The 20,520-nt window shown below is 55.2% G+C and overlaps 1 protein-coding gene across 1 annotated transcript; it reads left to right on the top strand.

Moving 5' to 3' along the window:
• Positions 1-4,795: 4,795 nt before the first annotated feature.
• On the top strand, positions 4,796-19,389 carry ASB10 (ankyrin repeat and SOCS box containing 10). The gene is made up of 5 exons (XM_060248213.1): positions 4,796-5,000; positions 13,881-14,148; positions 14,310-14,814; positions 17,862-17,975; positions 19,188-19,389. Exons 1-5 carry the CDS (start codon positions 4,796-4,798, stop codon positions 19,371-19,373), a joined length of 1,278 nt encoding a protein of 425 aa, XP_060104196.1. The 3' UTR covers positions 19,374-19,389.
• Positions 19,390-20,520: the final 1,131 nt, after the last annotated feature.

Here is a 20,520-nt window from a genome sequence, read left to right as displayed (position 1 = left end):
CTGCTGCGGTCCCTGCCCTCCCCAAAGCCCCCCCCCCAGAGTCTCCAGCTACATCCCCCCCAGAGCTGGCCACCCCCTTGGTGGCTCTGACCCCCCCTCCCCCACAGGGAGGGAGCCAGTCCTGCCCAAGCAGGAAGGATTCTGGGACTCGGTGCAGAGAAATGCCATCTTGTGTGGGGGGGAGCGGGGGGGGACTTTCTGTGGTCTGGATGGGAGGAGACTATCCAGTGGCAGGGGGCATGGCCTAGCCTCCTCCCCCACTCCTCTCCTGTCCGCAACCAGGAATCTGAGGAGGGCAGTTTCCTAGAGAGGCCAGGAAATCCCTCAGGGTTGGAGGAGAGGCAGTTCCTGGGTGGGAACTGCTGTTGAGAGTTCTTGACAGGGAGCCAGTGGTGGGTTGGAGCTTGCAACAGACAGAGGAATCGCCCAGCTGCTCCTGGGCCAGAGACGGTGGCCATTTTGTGGGATGTGTTTGAGCAGCTTACCCAAGAGTAACAAAGTGAGGTGCCTGCCCTGCAGTTTTCCTGGGTTATTTCATTTCTTCCGTCCACTTCTGAGAGGCTATGGGAAAGGGCCGACTATAAGTTACAGAAAATAAATAAATAAATAAGCCTGTAAATAGTTGTGAGTTTGAAATAAACCTTGTAACTGTTGAAAGAGTGAAGTCCCTCTGTACACCTAGTTCCCCCATCCGCTTGGAAACACTGGGAGTGGGGCACAGGACCCCTAGGGAGGAGAAAAGGGTAAAACAGCCCATTGCCAGCTCTCCTGGGCAGCCCCAAAGATCTCTGGGAAACCCCAAGGTAGACTCCTGGTGACCCAGGAGGGCAGTAACCGGAGCCCAAGACAGACAGTGGGGGCAGCAATGAGGAGGCAGTGGAGTGGAACCGCCCTTCTGGTCAAAATGCTTTAAGGGTAGCAGAGCCGGGGCCCCCAGCTGACGCCACTGGGAGAATGAAGATTTCTTTATCTGGATTTTTCCCAACCGCCCTCAGTTCTTCATGCCCAGAAGGTGGCAAAAACCCCTCCAGGACCCCTGGCCAAACTGGCCTGGAGGAAAATGGTTGCCTGACCCCAAAGCGTCACTCAGTGTTTCCTTGGGTGTGTAAGAAGCACCCTGATGCAGCCTTGATTTCTTGGCAGGGGCAGAGTGGGTGGGAATGAATGATGGGGTGGGGAGGGAGGGGGTTCAGGGGCCATCTTGGTCGCTTGGTTTAATGCAGGCGTCTGTGAGGAGGGGCCAGAGATTCACGACCACGGGTGATCCTCTGCGGCTCACTTTCTCTCCACACACACACACACACACACACACACACAGAGTCGGACAAATATCTGAGGAAGGGACCTTACAGGGGCCCTTCCAATGCCAATTGGTGCATGCTCCTCCCCTGCTGAGGAGGTTTTGCGCCAGAGTGGCAGTGCCCCCCTCCCTCCTCCTTTCCTCCCTCCCATATGACCGAGCACCCCAGAGTTTGTATATGGAGTGGGCGGCATACAAATTTAAGGTAAAAAAAATAAATGCATAAAAATCTCTCCCTCCCTTCATCACTCCTCCCTCCCTCTCTCCCTCCCTTCCTTCCTCCCTGTCTCCCTCTCTCCCTTCTTCCCTCCCTCCCTCCCTCCTTCCTTCCTTCCTTCCTTCCTTCCTTCCTTCCTTCCTTCCTTCCTTCCTTCCTTCCTTCCAACAGAAGAGAAACCCTGTTGGATCAGGCCAATGGCCCATCCTGTCCAACACTCTGTGTCACATAAGAACATAAGAGAAGCCATGTTGGATCAGGCCAATGGCCCCTCCAGTCCAACGCTCTGTGTCACATAAGAACAGAAGAGAAGCCCTGTTGGATCAGGCCAATGGCCCCTCCAGTCCTGGATCAGGCCAGTGGCCCCTCCAGTCCAACACTCTGTGTCACATAAGAACATAAGAGAAGCCATGTTGGATCAGGCCAATGGCCCCTCCAGTCCAACACTCTGTGTCACATAAGAACATAAGAGAAGCCATGCTGGATCAGGCCAGTGGCCCATCCAGTCCAACACTCTGGGTCACATAAGAACATAAGAGAAGCCCTGTTGGATCAGGCCAATGGCCCATCCAGTCCAACACTCTGTGTCACATAAGAACATGAGAGAAGCCTTGTTGGATCAGGCCAATGGCCCCTCCAGTCCAACACTCTGTGTCACATAAGAACATGAGAGAAGCTGCCTGTTGGATCAGGCCAATGGCCCATCCAGTCCAACACTCTGTGTCACATAAGAACATAAGAGAAGCACTGTTGGATCAGGCCAGTGGCCCATCCAGTCCAACACTCTGGGTCACATAAGAACATAAGAGAAACCCTGTTGGATCAGGCCAATGGCCCATCCAGTCCAACACTCTGTGTCACATAAGAACATGAGAGAAGCCATGTTGGATCAGGCCAATGGCCCCCTCTAGTCCAACACTCTGTGTCACATAAGAACATAAGAGAAGCCCTGTTGGATCCAGTCCAACAGTCTGTGTCACACACTGGCCAAAAAAAAAGGAGGTTCACAAGTGGGGCGAGAAGCCCTTCCACTTTGCCCGCCCCCCCCCCCCAAGCACCAAGAATACAGAGCATCGTTGTCCCAGACAGTTCTAATAATATGCTGTGACTAATAGCCACTGATGGACCTCTGCTCCATATTTTTATCCAAACCCCTCTTGAAGCTGGCTATGCTTGTAGCCGCCGCCACCTCTTATGGCAGTGAATTCCACATGTTAATCACCCTTTGAGTGAAGAAGTACTTCCTTTTATCCGCTCCAACCCGACTGCTCAGCAATTTAATTGAATGCCCATGAGTTCTTGTATTACGAGAAAGGGAGAAAAGTACTTCTTTCTCTACCTTCTCCATCCCATGCATAATCTTGTAAACCTCTATCATGTCACCCTACAGTCAATGTTTCTCCAAGCTAAAGAGCCCCAAGCGTTTTAACCTTTCTTCATAGGGAAAGTGCTCCAGCCCTTTAATCATTCTAGTTGCCCTTTTCTGGACTTTTTCCAATGCTATAATATCCTTTTTGAGGTGCGGTGACCAGAACTGCACACAGTATTCCAAATGAAACCGCACCATCAATGTATACAGGGGCATTATGATACTGTCTGATTTGTTTTCAATTCCCTTCCTAATAATTCCCAGCATGGCGTTGGCCTTTTTTATTGCAATCGCACACTGCCTCGACATTTTCAGTGAGTTATCCACAACGACCCCAAGTTCTCTCTCCTGGTCAGTCTCTGCCAGTTCACACCCTTCCTTCTTCCTGTCTCCCTCCCTCCTTTCCTCTGTCCCTCCCGCCCTTCCTCCTACACTCCCTTCCTTCCTTCCTCCTTGTCTTCCTTCCTCCCTGTCTGACTCCCTCTCTCCCTTCATCCCTCCTCCCTCCCTTCCTGTCTCCCTCTCTCCCTTGCTTCCTCCCTCTCTCCCTCCATCCCTCTCTCCCTCCATCCCTCACTCCCTTCCTCCCTCTCTTCCTTCCTCCGTCCCTCCTCCCTCCCCCTTCCTCCCTCCCTCCTTCCTTCCTTCCTTGCTTCCTTCCTTCCTTCCTTCCTTCCTTCCTTCCTTCCTTCCTTCCCTCCCTCCCTCCCTCCCTCCCTCCCTCCTTCCTTCCTTCCTTCCTTCCCTCCTTCCCTCCTTCCTTCCTTCCTTCCCTCCCTCCTTCCTTCCTTCCTTCCTTCCCTCCCTCCCTCCTTCCCTCCTTCCTTCCTTCCTTACCTCCTTCCTCCTTCCTTCCTTCCTTCCTTCCTTCCTTCCTTCCTTCCTTCCTTCCTTCCTTCCCTCCGTCCCTCCTCCCTCCCCCTTCCTCCCTCCCTCCTTCCTTCCATTCCTTGCTTCCTTCCTTCCTTCCTTCCTTCCTTCCCTCCTCCCTCCCTCCCTCCTTCCTTCCTTCCTTCCTTCCTCCTTCCCTCCTTCCTTCCCTCCCTCCTTCCTTCCTTCCTTCCTTCTTCTTCCTTCCCTCCCTCCTTCCCTCCTTCCTTCCTTCCTTACCTCCTTCCTCCTTCCTTACCTCCTTCCTTCCTTCCTTCCTTCTTCCTTCCATCCTTCCTTCCTTCCTTCCTTCCTTCCTTCCTTCCTCCCTCCCTCCCTCCCTCCCTCCTTCCTTCCTTCCTTCCTTCCTTCCTTCCTTCCTTCCTTCCTTCCTTCCTTCCCTCCTTCCTGGGTGGACTGCTGCAACTTCTCCCCCTGCCATGCATGCAGCCTTGCAGCTGATGAGGCCAGATGCCACCAAGCCCCAAAGCAGAGCTGGGCTGGAGAGGCCCCACCCGCCTTGTGCCTGGCTTGACCTCCCGACTTCCCTGCCTGGGGAGGGCCCCCTTTCCGACCTCCCACGAATGTCCTTGCCCCAGAGGCTTGGCAGTCAGATCTCTTTCGGGGACTGACTGACCCCCCCGAGGCAGCAGGGGGCTGAGGCTGAGGCTCTGGGCGCTCTGAGCCAGCTCTGCCCTGCCTGTGCTGAAGTCCGAGGGGCTGATCCCCAGGCAAGCATCCAATGTCAGGCCGGCTGTTTTGCAGACATGGGAGAAGGAAGCTCTCTGCGCTTCCTCAGATGAGGCCGGCCAAGCCAGAGACGAAGCAGGACCTGGGTCCGGCATGGAAATAGATGCGGGGAGGTGACGGGAAGCAGGCCAGTGGCAGACTTCCAAGGGCTCTATTTATAAAGGCTGAGGCCAGCCAGCACCTGCCTGCCAGCCGCCCAGCCCTTCTCCAAGGTCAACAGCGGCAGGAGCTGCATGCTGGCTAAGGAGCTCTGAGCTCCAGTGCAGGCCTCCTTCAGGCCCTTCCCACCATGCTCCCAGGGAGGGGCCTGCCAGGGCCTGCCCAGAGCTGGAGGAGCCGCAAGGAGCCGCTGGAGTGCCAAGACGTGGTGGTCCAGAATGCCCTGTACACAGGGGATCTGCAGCAGGTGCAGCGGCTCTTCTCGGAGCGAGCCAAAGTCAACCTCGTCATTCCAGCCAGGAGCCACGACCTGCGCTGGACCAGCCAGAAATGGGGTAAGGGCTGGGGGGGGGGCCTGGCAGCAGCATTGCAGGAGGACTTGTGGGGGCCAAGCCAGAGGAAGGGCTGAGGCCAGCTTGGGGGGGGGGAGCCCTCCGATCAGCGACTGGTAAAGGGGACAGGATCAGAGGAGGGTGCTGGAGCCAAAACGTTTCACATCAAGGGGACACTTTGATAAGAGAGCATGAGAAGATCCCTGCTGGATCAGGGCAGTGGTCCTTTGAGTTACGCCATGGCCAACCAGTTGCTTTGGAGGGCCAGCAAACGGGCACAGTGGCAGGGCCCACCCCTGGTGGCACAGGGCTTCAGAGGCTTGCTGTCCCCCGGGTCTGGAGGGGGCCCCTTATTCACCATGGCGAGCAGCCACTGACGGAAGCATCCTCCGCGGATCCCCCTAATCACCACTTAAAGGCATCTGCACTTGTGGACACCACTGCATCTGCTGGCAGTGTCTTCCAGCATTTAATTACTCATCGAGTAAGAAGGGCTTCCTTTTCTCTGCCCTGCAAGTTCACCGAGCAGCCCCAAGATCTAGTATTTGTGGGAGACAAAAAAGCTTCCCCGTCTGCCTTCTCCACTGCAGACATAATTTTGTCAACATCTGTCATGTTCCCCCTTCGTCATCTCCTTATTAGGCTGCAAGCACCAGGCCCTGGCCTTTCCTCACAGGAAGTGCTCCAACCCCTACGGAGAGTCCTGCTGCTGCTGGATCAGCCTCATTTGGAGTCCTGTGTGCAATTCCCATCTCCACACCTCAAAAAGGGTATTCTAGCACTGGGGAAAGTGCAGAAAAGGGCAACTAGAATGATTAAAGGGTTGGAACACTTTCCCTAGGAAGAAAGGTTAAAACACTTGGGGCTCTTTAGCTTGGAGAAACGTTCACTGCGGGGTGACATGATAGAGGTTTACAAGATTATGCATGGGATGGAGAAAGTAGAGAAAGGGGTACTTTTCTCCCTTTCTCGCAATACAAGAACTCGTGAGCATTCGATGAAATTGCTGAGCAATTGGGTTAAAAAGGATAAAAGGAAGTACTTCTTCACCCAAAGGGTGATTAATACATGGAATTCACTGCCACAGGAAGTGGCAGCAGCTACAAGCATAGATAGGTTCAAGAAGAAGAAGAAGATTTATAACCCGCCCTCCATTCTGAATCTCAGAGCAGCTTACAATCTTCTTTACCTTCCTCCACCACAACAGACATCCTGTGAGGTAGGTGGGGCTGAGAGAGTTCTCCCAGAAGTTGCCCTTTCAAGGACAGCTCTGTGAGAGTTATGGCTAACCCAAGGCCATTCCAGCAGCCGCAAGTGGAGAAGTGCGGAATCAATCCCGGCTCTCCCAGATAAGAGTCCACGCACTTAACCACTACACCAAGAAGGGACTGGATAAACATATGTAGCAGATGTCCTTCAGCGGCTCTTAGCCACAGGGTACAGATGAAAGTCTGAGGCAGGGATGCTCTGTATTCTTGGGGCTTGGGGGGCACAGTGGGAGGGCTTCTAGTGTCCTGGCCCCACTGGTGGACCTCCTGATGGCACCTGGGGTTTTTGGCCACTGTGTGACACAGAGTGTTGGACTGGATGGGCCACTGGCCTGATCCAACATGGCTTCTCTTATGTTCCCTTTTCAACAAAGCCTTTTCTTTCTGTAACTGAAGAGGCATGTAGACCCAGGCAGTATAAGAACAACAAGGTTATTATAAGTGCTCTAGAACAACAGTAGTCCCCTGTGCAAGCAGCAGTTGTTTCTGACTCTGGGGTGACATCACATCACACCGATTTCATGGCAGCCTTTTCGGGGTGGTTTGCCATTGCCTTCCCCAGTCATCTACACTCCATCCCCCCAGCAAGCTGGGTACTCCTTTTACCAACCTCAGAAGGATGGAAGGCTGAGTCAGCCTTGAGCCAGCTACCTGAACCCAGCTTCCACCAGGATCGAACTCATATCGTGAGCAAAAGTTGGACTACAGTACTGTTTGTTCACTTTCTCAAAGAACTCCCGAAGGCTGGCGGAGGCAGGACTTCCCTTTACAGAGGCCATGCTGACTCTTTCTCTAAGCAGCCTTGTTCCTCCATGGGCTTAATAATTTACCTTTAATAATAATTCCCACGAACTTACCTTGGACAGACATTAGGCTAACTAGTGTGTTGTGTCTTAGTTCCCCTCTGCACTCCTTTTTAATAGTTGGTGTAGCTTTTGCTACCGTTTCTCTACTACAGAAGTTGATTTTAGTGTCAAGTCATCTATACAGGTTATTAGATCAACAATTTCACAGTTAAGTTTCTACTAGGGTTGCAAGGTCGAACTCAAGAAATATTTGGGATCTTTGGGGAGTGGGGCCAGGAGACTTTGGGGGTGGAGCCAGGAGACTTCGGGGGTGGAGCCAGGAGTAAGGCTGTAACAAGCAGGATTGTGCTCTGAAGGGACCACATTTTTTAAAAAAATGCCTTCCCTCCATTTGGAAATAATGAAGGATAGGGGCATTTTCTTTGGGGGCTCATAGAATTGGACCCCCAAGTCCAAGCTTTTTGAATCTGGGGAGGTGTTTTAAGGAGAGGCACCAGATACTATGCTTAAAATTTGATGCCTCTACCTCAAAAAACTGCCCCCTCAGAGCCCCAGATACCCACAGATCAATTCTCCATTATACCCAATGGGAATCAGTGTCCATAGGGTATAATAGAGTTCCCAGCAGCCATTTGCTTCTCCCTCCAGCTTTCTGATTACCCTGAAGCGAGGGGAGGGCCTCCAAACGAGGGGATCCCCTGTCCCCACCTGGGGATTGGCAACCCTAGTTTCCACCCAGAGGTATTGTCCTCTTCCCTGCTGACAGGCAGGGTTCTCATTTGCCCGCTAGCTCCAGGTCCTCCTCATAGATCATTCCCTCCATTTGACTCCGTGCCTCAGACACCCTTCCCCAGATATGCCCCACCACACTTCCCACAGGGAACACAGGTGAAATAAGCCTTTGCGTTTCTCTGTCGTGTCTCCACCTTTCTTTACCGATCCTTTTCTTCCTTTGTCATCTAATGTTCCAGCTGCCTCCTGAGCCAGTCTCCTGATCCACAGACGTTTAAAGAAATGGTGGTTGTTTCTCATAATGATTTTAGCAATCTGCTCCTCAAATGCTCTTTTGCCTGCCTCACTACCCACTTGTGAGGTGGTGGGATGATACCCTCTAGCCTGAGCTCATCAGATCTCAGCAGCAGGCCAGAGGTCGCCCCAATCTCCAAAAAAGGGAGGAGGGATGACCCAGGAAACTACAGGCCAGTCACTCTCACCTGCGCCCCAGGGAAGATCCTGGAGCAGATCTTTAAGGGATCCATCTGTGAGCACCTAAAGGACAGCTTGGTGATGGGGGGGGGGGGGTCAGCGCAGATTTGTCCCCCACAGGTCCTGCCAGACCAGCCTCATTTCCTTCTTTGATCGAGTGACGAGCTTCCTGGATTAAGGGAATGCTGTCGATGTTGTCCACCTGGATTTCAGGAAAGCTTTGGACAGGGTTCCCCAGGATGTTCTGATGGGTAAGCTGGAGGGCTGTGGACTGGATGGATAGAGGGAACTGGTTGGAGAGCGGCACTCAAAGAGGAGTTGTCAAAGGCATCCCATCGGAATGGAGTGTGGTCACCCAGCTTCTCTTCCAGCAAAGAAATCAATTCCAGATTACTAAACATGGTGACTTGGGACTCTGGCTGAGTGACTTGAGGAGAGACATGATGGCTCTTTCAGCCTCTGAAGGGCTGCTGCCCCTTCAAGGAGGAGGGCAGGGAGCTGGAGAGGACAGGACTCTCAAGAGTGGGTCTAAATGAAGGGCGGGATATTAGGAGACACTTTTTGACAGCCAGAGTTGTTCAACAGTGGGGGAATCAGCTCCCCCTCCCTGGCGGGCTTGAAGCAGCGGCTGGGCAAACCCTGGTCAGGGGGGCTCTTCTAGGAGGATCCTGCTGCCTTGAGCAGTGAGGATGGACTAGATGGCCTCTGGGATTCTATGATTCTGTGCACTAATCAGAGTCAGTGCTTGGAAGGGAGGGCTGGGAATGTCAAGCCCTAGAGAGGCTGAGGAAGGGGCTTCCGGAGACAACAGGAAAAGTCTCCTTGGCCTGGGCAGGCTGGGGTCAAGGGGGAGGAGGAATAGAGCGGACAAAGCCTCTGTCTGGGCAGCAAGCAAGGCCTCTTCCCCCGTGGGCTGCTGCTTTCCTGGGAGGACCTGCAAGAGGACTCTCGCCTCCTGAGGCAGCCATCTCAGCCACTTGGCCTCACCAGGGAGCCCCTGGCAATTGGGCAGGGAGTTGGAGCTGCCTCAGCTAGAGCAGCCTGCCCTGTTTTGACATCGCTTAAGGCACCTGTGGTGAGAGGGGCGGAGGATTTCCTCGTTTCCTCCCAAGGTCTTCCATTTCTTGTTAAGGAACATTCTGAACTCTTGATGTGAGGAGCTGTTCTCTGTACCACTGAGACCTCCCCCGCCCCTGCTTCAGACATGCTGTTTTAGGAGGGGCTCCAGGGGGCAGGCAGGGGGCTACACTTCCCGTGCACCCGCAGTGAGTGGCCAGGCATGGGGCAGAGGGAGACTCTGAGGCAGGACCTCCGAGCTTAGAAGGGGAGCTGCGAGTCCTGTTTCCCCCAGGGGAAATCCCTTTAAAAGGGCAGTGTGACGGAACCGGCCCGATTCTGTCTTCAGACCCAGTCCCATCAACTCCCTTTTGAGTTGCCAACTCCTGAAGGGAGCTTATCCTCTTCCCACCACTGGGGCACGCTGCCACCACCTGCTCAATTTAGGGGCTCCTGGCCAAGAGGAACAGAACTCCCAATCCCCCTTCCTGCCAGTTCTGCGGCCTGGCCCCAAGGTCCTCTGCCAACCCAGCACCTGGTTATGACAGAGGCCAAATTCCTTCTTTGGGAGACACCTGGAGGATTGGCACCCTTGCCACTGCATGCCTTCCCCCTTCCCTGAACTCTCCTCTTGCAGTAGCGTGCAATTAGAGCTGCGGTTATTATTCTGGGGAATATTAGAGCTCCCTTATGAAAGTCACCTATGAAGGGTCTATGTCATTTTACACTGTTTGGTCAGTGAAAGAGAGTTTATCTGGGGCTAATCTTAGGGGGGAAAGTATTCTGGCAAGAAAGATGTTTTGGTTTAGTAGATGGGAAGAATCAGATAAGGGGAGAATTTCTCATTGGACAATGTCTGAGATCTAAAGATAGATGGACATTGGCCAGAGTGCGAGAGCCCATCTAAGTTGCAGCGGGTGAGAAAAGTGCCAGATTGACTCGGAAGAGAGATATTATCAGAGATAAATGAGAAGTTCTCAGGGCAAGAACCAATATAAGCTTCAGAAATTTCTCACCATCTTGCTGCTTGAATCAGAAAGCCAAATGGCATCTCTGGGCAGGTTAAACCAAAGCTGGGTTAAAGATCTTTAACTAAAGATTGGACTGATAGAATCATAAAATTAGAAGGGACCTCTAGGGTCATATAGTCCAACCCCCTGCACAATGCAGGAAACTCACAAACACTTCCCCCTAAATTCACAGGATCTTCATTGCTGTCACATGGCCATCTAGCCTCTGTTTAAAAACCTCCAAGGAAGGAGAGCCCACCACCTCCCGAGGAAGCCTGTTCCACTGAGGAATCGCTCTAACGGTCAGGAAGTTCTTCCTAATGTTGAGCCAGAAACTCTTTTGATTTAATTTCAATCCATTGGTTCTGGTCCTACCTTCCACGGCCACAGAAAACAATTCCTCACCATCCTCTATATGACAGCTCTTCAAGTCCTTGAAGATGGTGATCCTATCACCTCTCAGCCACCTCCTCTCCAGGCTACACATGCCCAGCTCCTTCAACCTTTCCTCATAGGACTTGGTTTCCAGACCCCTCACCAACTTCGTCGCCCTCCCCTGGACCCCTTCCAGCTTGTCTATATCCTTCTTAAATTGTGGTGCCTAAAACTGAACACAGTACTCCAGATGAGGTCTTACCAGAGCAAAGTGATACCATCACATCACATGATCTGGACACTTTACTTCTGTTGATACAGCCCAAAATTGCATTTGCCTTTTTAGCCACCACATCACACTGTTGACTCATGTTCAGTGTACGATCCATTAAGACCCCTAGATCTTTTCCCCACATACTACTGCTAAGACAAGTCTCCCCCATCCGATAACCATGCATTGGATTTTTCCTACCTAAATGCAGAACTTTACATTTATCCCTGCTAAAATTCATTTTATTGGTTTTAGCCCAGTTTTCCAGCCTGTCAAGGTCATCCTGTATCCTGTTTCTGTCTTCTTCTGTGTTTGCAACCCCTCCCAATTTAGTATCATCGGCACATTTAATAAGCATTCCCTCTATTCCTTCATCCAAATCATTGATAAAGATGTTGAACAAAACAGGTCCCAGGACAGATCCTTGAGGCACTCCACTTGTCACTCCTCTCCAAGAGGATGAGGAGCCATTCACAAGCACTCTTTGGGTGCGACCTGTCAGCCAGTTACAGATCCACCTAATGGTAACAGGATCCAGAGAAGAGACAATTGGGAACTTTTAGCAGGTATTAGAGTGTCTGAGATTTGTTAACTGAGAGAATAGAGTTTGTAAGTTTAACTACTGAAACTGGAAATTATTCTAATTGTATAAGAATCTATAAGAGCTTTGATTGAGAGTATAATGTGAGTTTGCTATCTAACTGTTTTGCTTTTCTATATATAGAACTTAAGCAAACTGTCCTGCAAGAAAACTGGAGTACAATAAAGCTTATCTGTTGTTTTTGAAAATTGTGAACAGAACTAAATCAAACTAGGGAAAAACGCTAGCGAAAACCTTATAGTAGATCTTGGGAGCATTCGGTTGTTTTGGGAAGTTGTGGTAAGAGAGAGTGTTTATGAACTCTAAAAAAGGAAAATTCCCCATCAGTTATGACCCCCCCCCCTCTCAGAGGCAGGGCATTTTCTGGGCACACAGGAAGTCCCAGCTTCAGTCCCTGGCAGCATCTCCAGGAAGGAGGCCAAGAGAGAGGAGGTGGCTGGAAAGCCCTCCCTTGCTGGGGACCTTGAAAGGGGTCAGAGTGGCTGGAGCTGACCTTGCTGGATGGAGGGGCTGGTGCAGTAGAAGGCGGCTTCCTCTGCTCATGTGAAGAAATGGCTGAAAGAAGGAGCCCTCAACGCGGCTCTGGGTTTGGTGTCACCTGTTTCAAAAAGGAGTCCCAGGTCTGTGTTGCCAGGAGGTCCTGGAGAAGAGATGCGTGGAGGTCACCTGGAGGTCACAGGGGGGTACAAGGTGGGGTAGTCTCCCCAGCCCTTGTGGTCACTTCCTCCCTGGGCCTGCCCTCTGTTGTTCCAGGCTGTATCATGACTTCCATCTTTTTTAGGGGGCAGGGGGGAGATGGCCTTTTGAGTGTCAGAAAGTGAAAAGGCCTAGAAGGTCATCTCTTGTGAAAATGTTGCCGAGGGACCCAGAAGAGAGCCCCCCTGCTGCAGTGGGAACTAGCACCTGGTCCTTTCATCAGCTGACCATGATGCCTTGCCCTCTTTTTAACACTTCCCCCTAAATTCACAGCCCTTGGCAGTCAACATCTGGATCTCTGGGCTCTTTGGGCAGCAACCTGGGAAAGATGTGCAGAGGGGGAGGGGGAGCCGTCATTTTGCTGCCTGAGTTGATGCTGTTCAGTCGGAGGGGCCAGAACGGACTCTCATTCCCTTGGCCACCTTTCCACTTGTTTCCAGACTTGTTTTACAGTTACTTGGGAGAAAGGCAAGCCCTGGATTGGAAGAAAGAAAGAAAGAAAGAAAGAAAGAAAGAAAGAAAGAAAGAAAGAAAGAAAGAAAGAAAGAAAGAAAGAAAGAAAGCCATGCCCCCAGTCCCTCCCCTCCCCTCCCCTCTGTTGCTTCCCCTTTCAACAGGCTCCTTCTGTGAGTCACAAGGCAAGAATAGCACCGGCTGCAATCCGACCCCCAGCAAGCAGGCAGGCAGGCAGGGGCAGCCTCCAGCCATTTGCTCCCGGGGGGGGGGGGGATTTCCACGCCTCCCCCAGGCCAGCCCCACTGGGCTGGGGTGGGGGGCAGCCTTCATGGAGCCCATTGTGACCACCAAGGCGGAGGGGCCTGCTCAGGCTTTCTGGCAGGCTCTCCTGGCTGGAGACGGGTGCACCATCCTCTGCTTGCTGGGAGACCCCGAGAGCGGGGTGGGACCCAACTCCGTCTTTGACACCAGCAACCTGGAGGAGTGGAAGGAGTACCGCTTCAATTTCCGCTGCCTGAGTGCGTTGCGGGGCGGGGGGGGGGAGGGAGGAGAGAGGCTGGGTGTGCAGGAGGGGGGCATGAGTGGGGGCAGGGGGCTCTTGCTCTGGTGGGCCTTGTGCAGGCCTGGGGGAGGCTCAGTGGAGGAGTCTCTGCCTTGTGTGGGGAAGGTCCCCGGTGCAGTCTCGGGCAGGCAGCATCTCCAGTTAATGAAGGACCAGGCAGGAGGGGATGGGGAAGGCCTCCTCCTCCAGCCCAGACTGGCAAAGTCCAGAGGAGGACGAGGGAGGGGGCTGGAGCCCCTCCCCTCGGAGGAAAGGCTGAAGGGGCTGATGGGACTTTTCAGGCAGGTGGTTTGTCCGTCAGTAGCTGCTCAGCAGGGTGAGTTGGGAACCTTCCCATCCAGAGGCGATCAGCCTCCCAAAGCCCAGCGCCAGGAGGCATCTCCTGGCAGGAGGGGATGGGGAAGGCCTCCTCCTCCTCCAGCCCAGACCGGGAGAGCTGCCTTCCTCCATGTGCTCCTATGCTGAGCCTGCCCAGCGTGCCGCATCCCTCCGCGTGGTGTGAGGCTGCAGGCATCCTGGGCTCTCTGCTTGACCAAAGGGGCCTGATGTGCTGCCTGCTGTCCCTCTCTCTGGCAGGACTCTGGTCACTGACCTACGAGGAAGAGCTCACCAGCCCTCTCCACATCACAGCGAGCCGTGGCTACGTGGACTGCCTGCGCCACCTGCTGCTGCGGGGGGCAGACGTGGAGCTCGCTCCCGGGGGCCAGACAGCCCTGCATGTGGCCTGCACAGCTGCCCAGGCGGACTGCGTCAGACTCCTGCTGTCCTTCGGCGCTGACCCAGAGGCGGTCTCTGAAGATGGGCGGAAGCCCCTGCACCTGTGCCAGAGCCCAGACTCCCTCCAGTGAGTGCTCCCCCCACCCCACCCCCGGCCTGGCCTCGGATTGCTGCTGCTGCCCGATGCCTGCCCTCCCGGCTTCACCATCCCCCAGGCTGCCAGGCAAGGGCGCAGGGTGGGCATGGCCTGCCAGTCCCTGAAGGCTGCTCTGCCTTCCCTCCTGGCAGGTGCGCACGGCTCTTACTGTGCCACGGAGCTCACGTGGACAGCACCACCGAGGAGGAGGAGGACACCCCCCTGCACGTGGTGGCTCGGCTGGGCCTGGGGGAGCACGTCCGCCTCTTCCTGAGCTATGGGGCCCGCCTGGAGGCCAGGAACGCAGAGGGGCAGACGCCACTGAACGCCGCCTGTGCCCAGCCTCACCCTGCCCAGGCCACGGAGGACTACTTCCAGGTGTGCCAGCAGCTGGTGGCCGCCGGTGCCCAGGTGAACACCACTGACCTTGACCGCCAGCGCCCACTCCACCAGGCCTGCAAGAATGCCAACCCCCGCGTGGTAGAGCTTCTCCTCTCCCACGGCGCCAACGTCAACATCATGAGCTACAGCGGCAACATGGCCATGCACAACATCCTGCAGGTGGCGGCCTACCGACTGGAGCACCAGCCCGAGGAGGTGGTGCGGGGCCTGCTCAACTACGGGGCAGTGCGCATCTGGCCAGGAGCCCTTCTCAAGGTGTGGCCGCTGAGGGGGGAGCGACAGAGCTGGAAGGAAGGAAGGCCCTCTTGGGACACGCCCGCCCCTCAGCCCCAGTGGCCTTCCCTTGGAAGCAGCCGGCCTCCTCTAGCACCGAGGGCCTCCTGGAAGCCTGAGGATGAGGGCAGAGGGCTGCTTGGAAGAGAGGGCCACAAGGCCTTTGGGCTGAGGCTCCTGCCCCCCACCCCAGCTCCTCTGGCTTTGAGCCCTGCTGCTCAGCCGCTGCCCCTGCACCTCCTGGGGAGGGGAGGGGGTCTCCTGTTACAGGTCTGGCTGCGGGACTCAGGCTGGGTGAGGCCCGCTCTGGCTGTGGCTCATGACCGGCAAGGGGGGAGACGGGCCACCTCTTTCTTCCCCGGGCAGCAGGAGCCGGGGGAGGGGCTGGGGAAGCGCCACCCAAGCCCGGAAACCTGACTGCTTTCAGAGGTCAAAGAGCAGCAGGATCCAGACATGACCCAAAGGACAGCAGACATCAGCAGCTGGATCCTGCATCCCTTTGCTCTTGGCCCTCCAGCGCTACTCCTCTGCCCCAGAGCTCTCGAGAGCAGCACGCCTCTGGGGATAGCAGAGCCCTCTTTGGGGGAAGGGTGGGGCATAAGTTAAAAAAAAGTAATAAATCCCGCCCCCTACTTAGGCCCCCTACTTATGCCTGAGCCATGCATATTTGCCTGTAATGCAGACCTCTGAAGCCACAAGCGATCGTGGAGGCAACTGCATTTTAAAGAATGAAATATGTGCACCTGGAGAGTAATGATTTGTGGCAAAATCTCTGCCTCTAGACAAGTGCTCAGGATAGGTAACCGGCTCTACTAAAATAATGTCCCTCAAGTGGTGCATTTGAAGCTTCCCCAGTTCACAAAGTGTGAGATATTCTTTGAGAAAAAATATCATTTAGCAGAGTTTAAAATACGAGGAGAGGAGCCAGGCAGAGGCCAAGTGGGTGCTTGAAGACTCAAACTGCTTTGCTTAAACTAGCAAGGAAAGGGTATGCTGGGACCAAAATAACAGGCGCTACGTTCTAGATCTTTACGGCTAAAGACCTCTACTAGGAATGGCATTTCCTCCCCAACCAAAACAAAGACCGGAAGAGAGGCAGAATAGCCAGTGCATTGATTTCCAATCACAACATTACCTTCCAGTTGATTTAGCTAAGACCTTCAAACATTCCATGTCTTTCTCACCAGGTAACAGTCTGGTTACAGTGAAAACATCTGGCTTCCTGTTGTCTAACAAAACCCAGTTAACTCTATAATTACTGAAGTGTTTCTAACTTGCTAAAGCCCAACACAAAGTAACCATCTTAAGAAAGGTCCAGGTGTGGGGGGGGGGGGCAGCAGCCATGTTGCTCTGAAGCAGCAGAACCAAGTAGGGGTCCAGGACCAGCCAAGTGTTATTCAGAACCGGAGCTTTTGTGTGCTCCAAGCACACTTCCTCGGACAATGGAACAGGGTCCAGTGAGCAGAGCTACACAGAGCTGGTGGGGAGGGGTTAAGCATGCAAAGCGGTACAAAGTTAGAATCCAAGGGCAAAAAAGTGAAATTAACAAACTGAAAGAATGTTTGGTCTGGACAGCCTTTGCGTGGGAAAGCGATAAAGCAGGCACATGTCAGAACGAGGCAATGAGGGAAGAGTGACAGGTCAGAATGAGGCAATAAATGTTGTCTGTTAATTGCGCTATTGCTAGCCAGTCTGGGTTCAACTAAGGCCAATCTATGAACTCAAAGATTTCAGGTTTTCACAGCTGGTAACATCATTAGGGTTTGTAGAATCTTTCGGGCTCAAGTACCGTGTTCTACTGGAGAAAGTTTTCCTTCCAGACGTTTCGTTCTCAGCTGCGGAGAACATCCTCAGTGGCGTTGAAGCCTGCTCCGGTGGTCAGCCTGCTGCAACGCCACTGAGGATGTTCTCCGCAGCTGAGAACGAAACGTCTGGAAGGAAAACTTTCTCCAGTAGAACACGGCACTTGAGCCTGAAAGATTCTACAAACCCTAATCTATGAACTCCTAAGAAAGCTGCTGCTTCTGGGGAGATCAGGAGGCAGACGTCTCTCTGCCCCTGCCCCCCACCTCGCTCTGTGCTGACGGACCTTCCCCAAAGAGCCCTACCCCTGGGCAGAGGGTGAGGAGGGTTCCGATCCCAGGCCCTCAAGATCTGTGGGATGCGCAGTGCTCCCTGGGAGCAAGACGGAAAGAGATCTTGAAATGGGAAGTTCAATTAAAATGAAAGGGCAGCAGGGAAAGGGCAGACTCTGCGCTGGGGATTATGAGGAAGGGCTTGATGTCCTTGGTCTGCGGCCTCATCTGGGGCACTGGCTGCAATTCTGGTCACCCCTGTATCAGAAAGGAGGCAGCAGAGCTGGGCAAAGTCCAGAGGAGGATGAGGGGGCTGGAGCCCCTCCCCTCGGAGGAAGGGCTGAAGGGGCCGACGGGACTGTGCAGGTTAGAAGAGGCTCCACCCCACGGGGACCTGGCAGAGGTTTCTCAAAGGAAGCCTGGGGTGGGGAGGGTGGGAGGAGGAGCCACTGAAGCTGACGGACAGTAGCTACAAGACAGGCAGACAAAGGGAAATACTTATTGACCCAGTGAGTCATTAAAGGGTGGGATTTCCTGCCAGTGGATGCAGTGAGGGGCCCCCCATAGGTGGCTTTAAAAAGAGGTCAGGCGGGTGGTTTGTCCATCAGTGGCTGCTTGACAGGGTGAGTTGGGAACCTCCCCATCCAGAGACAGGGAGCCCCCCAAAGCCCAGGGCCAGGAGGCCACCCGAGGGTCCTTGCTGCCGAGGTTGGCCTCTGACTGCTGAAGGGGAGGGCCAGGGGTGGTGATCCTGCTCTTATGGCTTCAGACCCTCGCAGGTGGCTGGCTGAGGAGCAGCAGAGCTGGCCGCAGCTGAGGGGGGGGGGGGATAAGGGCTTGTTCTGCTGCCCTCATTCTCTGTCTCTGAAAGGAGGCCAGCCTGCCTTTTGGGTGGTGCTGAGCCCAGGAGAAGTCCTGCAGCCTCTCTCTCTCTGCTTCCCTCCTCCTGTGCAGGTGCTTCGCCACTGCTGTGCCTCCCCCCGCACCATCGAGGCCCTGGTCAACACTTACGAGCATGTCCGCGTCACGGAGGAGTGGGCAGAAGCCGTCCCAGCTGAGCTGCTGCAGGTGAGCCCCGTCAGTGCAAGGGCGGTGGGAGTCCCTCAGTGTTGCAGGACCGTCTTCCCCTTGGTCCCTTCCAGACCTGCCTCCTGGCTTTGATCCATGGGGCGAGGGGACCCTAAATTCCATGGGGAGTGTTTCCTGGCCTTCTTTGCTCTCCTGGATAGAGAGAGCAACACCATGCCCAACACATCCTTCCCTGTCCAGTCTGGGAAGTCCATTGCCAGGGCCAGCCTGGAAGCTGAGGGACGGCAGGGGCCGCTGCTGCACTCACCCATTTCCCTCGCAGAGGAGGTGAGGGTGGGGGGAGGGCCCAACCCTGTACCCCCCAGGGCCACACCTTAGGCAGCCGCCTGTCCCTCTGACTTGCCCCCCTCCCTCCAGGCTTCTGAAGCAATCCCTCCCCCTGCACCTACCTGGTCCGTGCACCCAAGGCCCAGCTCCGCCATTGTGGCTCAGCTCGGGGACGTCTAGCCTTGACGCACATTCACCTGTGCACACTTCCCTCTCGAAGGAGCCCTCCTTCCTTCCAACAGCCCTCCAGTTTGGTTTCCTTATGAGGATCTCCCTCCCCCATCTCCAGCCCCCACGCCCCATCTTTCCCCAGGAATTCACCACCCTTCCCTTGGGGGGAGGAGTCACGCCAAGCTTGGTTAAAAACCTGCTCTGCCACAAGCCCCGTCTCTTTCCTAATGGCTTGGTTGGCCCCAGGAAGTGTCCCCACAGGGCCCCCACCCCACCCATGTGGGCGAGAAGAGCCCGGGAGACTTGAGCTCCCCAAACCGCACACCCCTTCTGCTCCCAAGGCGCAGCCCCACTGCCATGGGCCCAGAGGCGGGGGAGGGGTGTGGAGCCAAGGCCCTTCTTGCAGGGGGGGGCCTCTCGGGAGGCCGAGGGGCGGCAGATGCACGGGCAGTGAGCCCCACCTCATGGAAGCCTTTGAGGGGCCAGCGGGGGCTTCTGCCCCTGAACAGACTGGGGCCGGCCCGGAGTTTCGTTGGCTTTGTGGCTCGTAGCCGGCACCACTGGCTCGTGGACTGAGTGACTCCCCATCTGCAGAGCCACACTGATTTGGACTCGGTGCCAGCCTCGTGGAGCCACAGGGGGCTGCCAGACTGTGCCGACGGGGCCACCACCAGTTTGGCCCAGGCCAGTGGCTCTTGTGCCCTCCCTTCTGTGTGCTGGGGGCCACTCACGGTGCCCTCTTTTCTCTTGCAGGAGCACCCTCAGTTTTTCCAGTCCCTCTTCTCCCTGGGCCAGAGTCCCCGCTCCCTGAAGCACCTGGCTCGGTGTGCCCTGCGGAGCGCCCTTGATGGGCGTCTTCTCCAGGCCTTGCCCGAGCTGGGCCTGCCACCCCCCCTGCAACAGTTCCTGCTGCTCCGCTTCGAGGAAGTGCTGTACTAGAGACAAGCCCCGGCCCCCCCACTCCTGTGCCCCCCATAGCCCCACAGGGACCGGTCAAGACAGCCCTGCTGCTGGCACAGAGGAGGCAGACCTCCCCCCTCCCCCCCTCTGCTTTCCCCCCCACCCCAGGAGGGAACTCTGCCTTTTGCTCCTGGGCAGTGAGCCGGCAGGTCCCCCCCCACCCCGAGATGGTGCCAAGAGGCCCTGGCTGTGACTCCTCCCCCCATTGCTCATCCTCTCCTTGCCACTTCCTGTGGGGGTGGCCAGTCCACTGCTGCTGCTACGGGGAGGCTCTGCTGTGGAAGGTGCAAGAAGGAGGAGGAAGTGGCAGCCCACGGTGGCCCTGTGCAAAGCCCAGGAGAAGGAATGGCTGGTGACAGCAGATCCCAAGCAGCCTGTTGGCCTGCACGAGTACACGCGTGCTGTAACACCATCCTGGAATGTGGAGATGCAAGACAGACTCTCCTCAAGCAGCAGAGGAAAGGAAGAGACGTGTTCCCAAACTGTTGGCTCCTACCTCACCCGGCAGAGGGCGCGCCAAGAGGACGCGGGGGGGGGGGACTGATGCTGAGCAAGGGGTGGCGTTTGATGGCTGGGATGTGTGTTCTTGCTGCAGTGCTCAGTACTGTTCTGCTGCTGCTCGGTCAAAGCAATGAAACTCTGGTCAGCAGAGCATCACCCACTAGACATGGCTGGGGAGGGCAGAACGCCCAAGGGCCCCCACTCAGAAGCAGAGCCCAACTTCACCCCATGGTGCAAGGACTTCCTGCATCTCAATTCACAGGGGCTGGAAAAGGCCTCCCCCTCCCCCCCGCCAATCACATGACTGGGCAGGAGACCCCTGATGAGATGCAGGGAAGGCTGAAGAACCCCTCAGACCCTGTCGTGCTTTAATTAAGGATGCTGGGCTCCTACATTCTGAATAGAGACTTGAACCCGGTGCCATTAGAACACAGCCTGAAATGCTCCAGGCTTTCACGACAGACACCCCCCCCCCCTCGAGCCTGTTCCTTCAGGGTATGCTGGGAGCCCCACACAGAGCAGCAGCACAGGCTGAACCTCCCTCAGCAGGTCCAAGGATACCCAGTTTGGATGATGTCTCTGGCACGCGGTGGGGGGGTGGGGTTCACTGTTTTCCTGAGCAAAA

The sequence above is a fragment of the Heteronotia binoei genome, chromosome 10, assembly GCF_032191835.1.
Source record: "Heteronotia binoei isolate CCM8104 ecotype False Entrance Well chromosome 10, APGP_CSIRO_Hbin_v1, whole genome shotgun sequence".
Lineage (NCBI taxonomy): Eukaryota > Metazoa > Chordata > Lepidosauria > Squamata > Gekkonidae > Heteronotia > Heteronotia binoei.
This window is presented reverse-complemented; position numbering and strand designations above follow the sequence as displayed.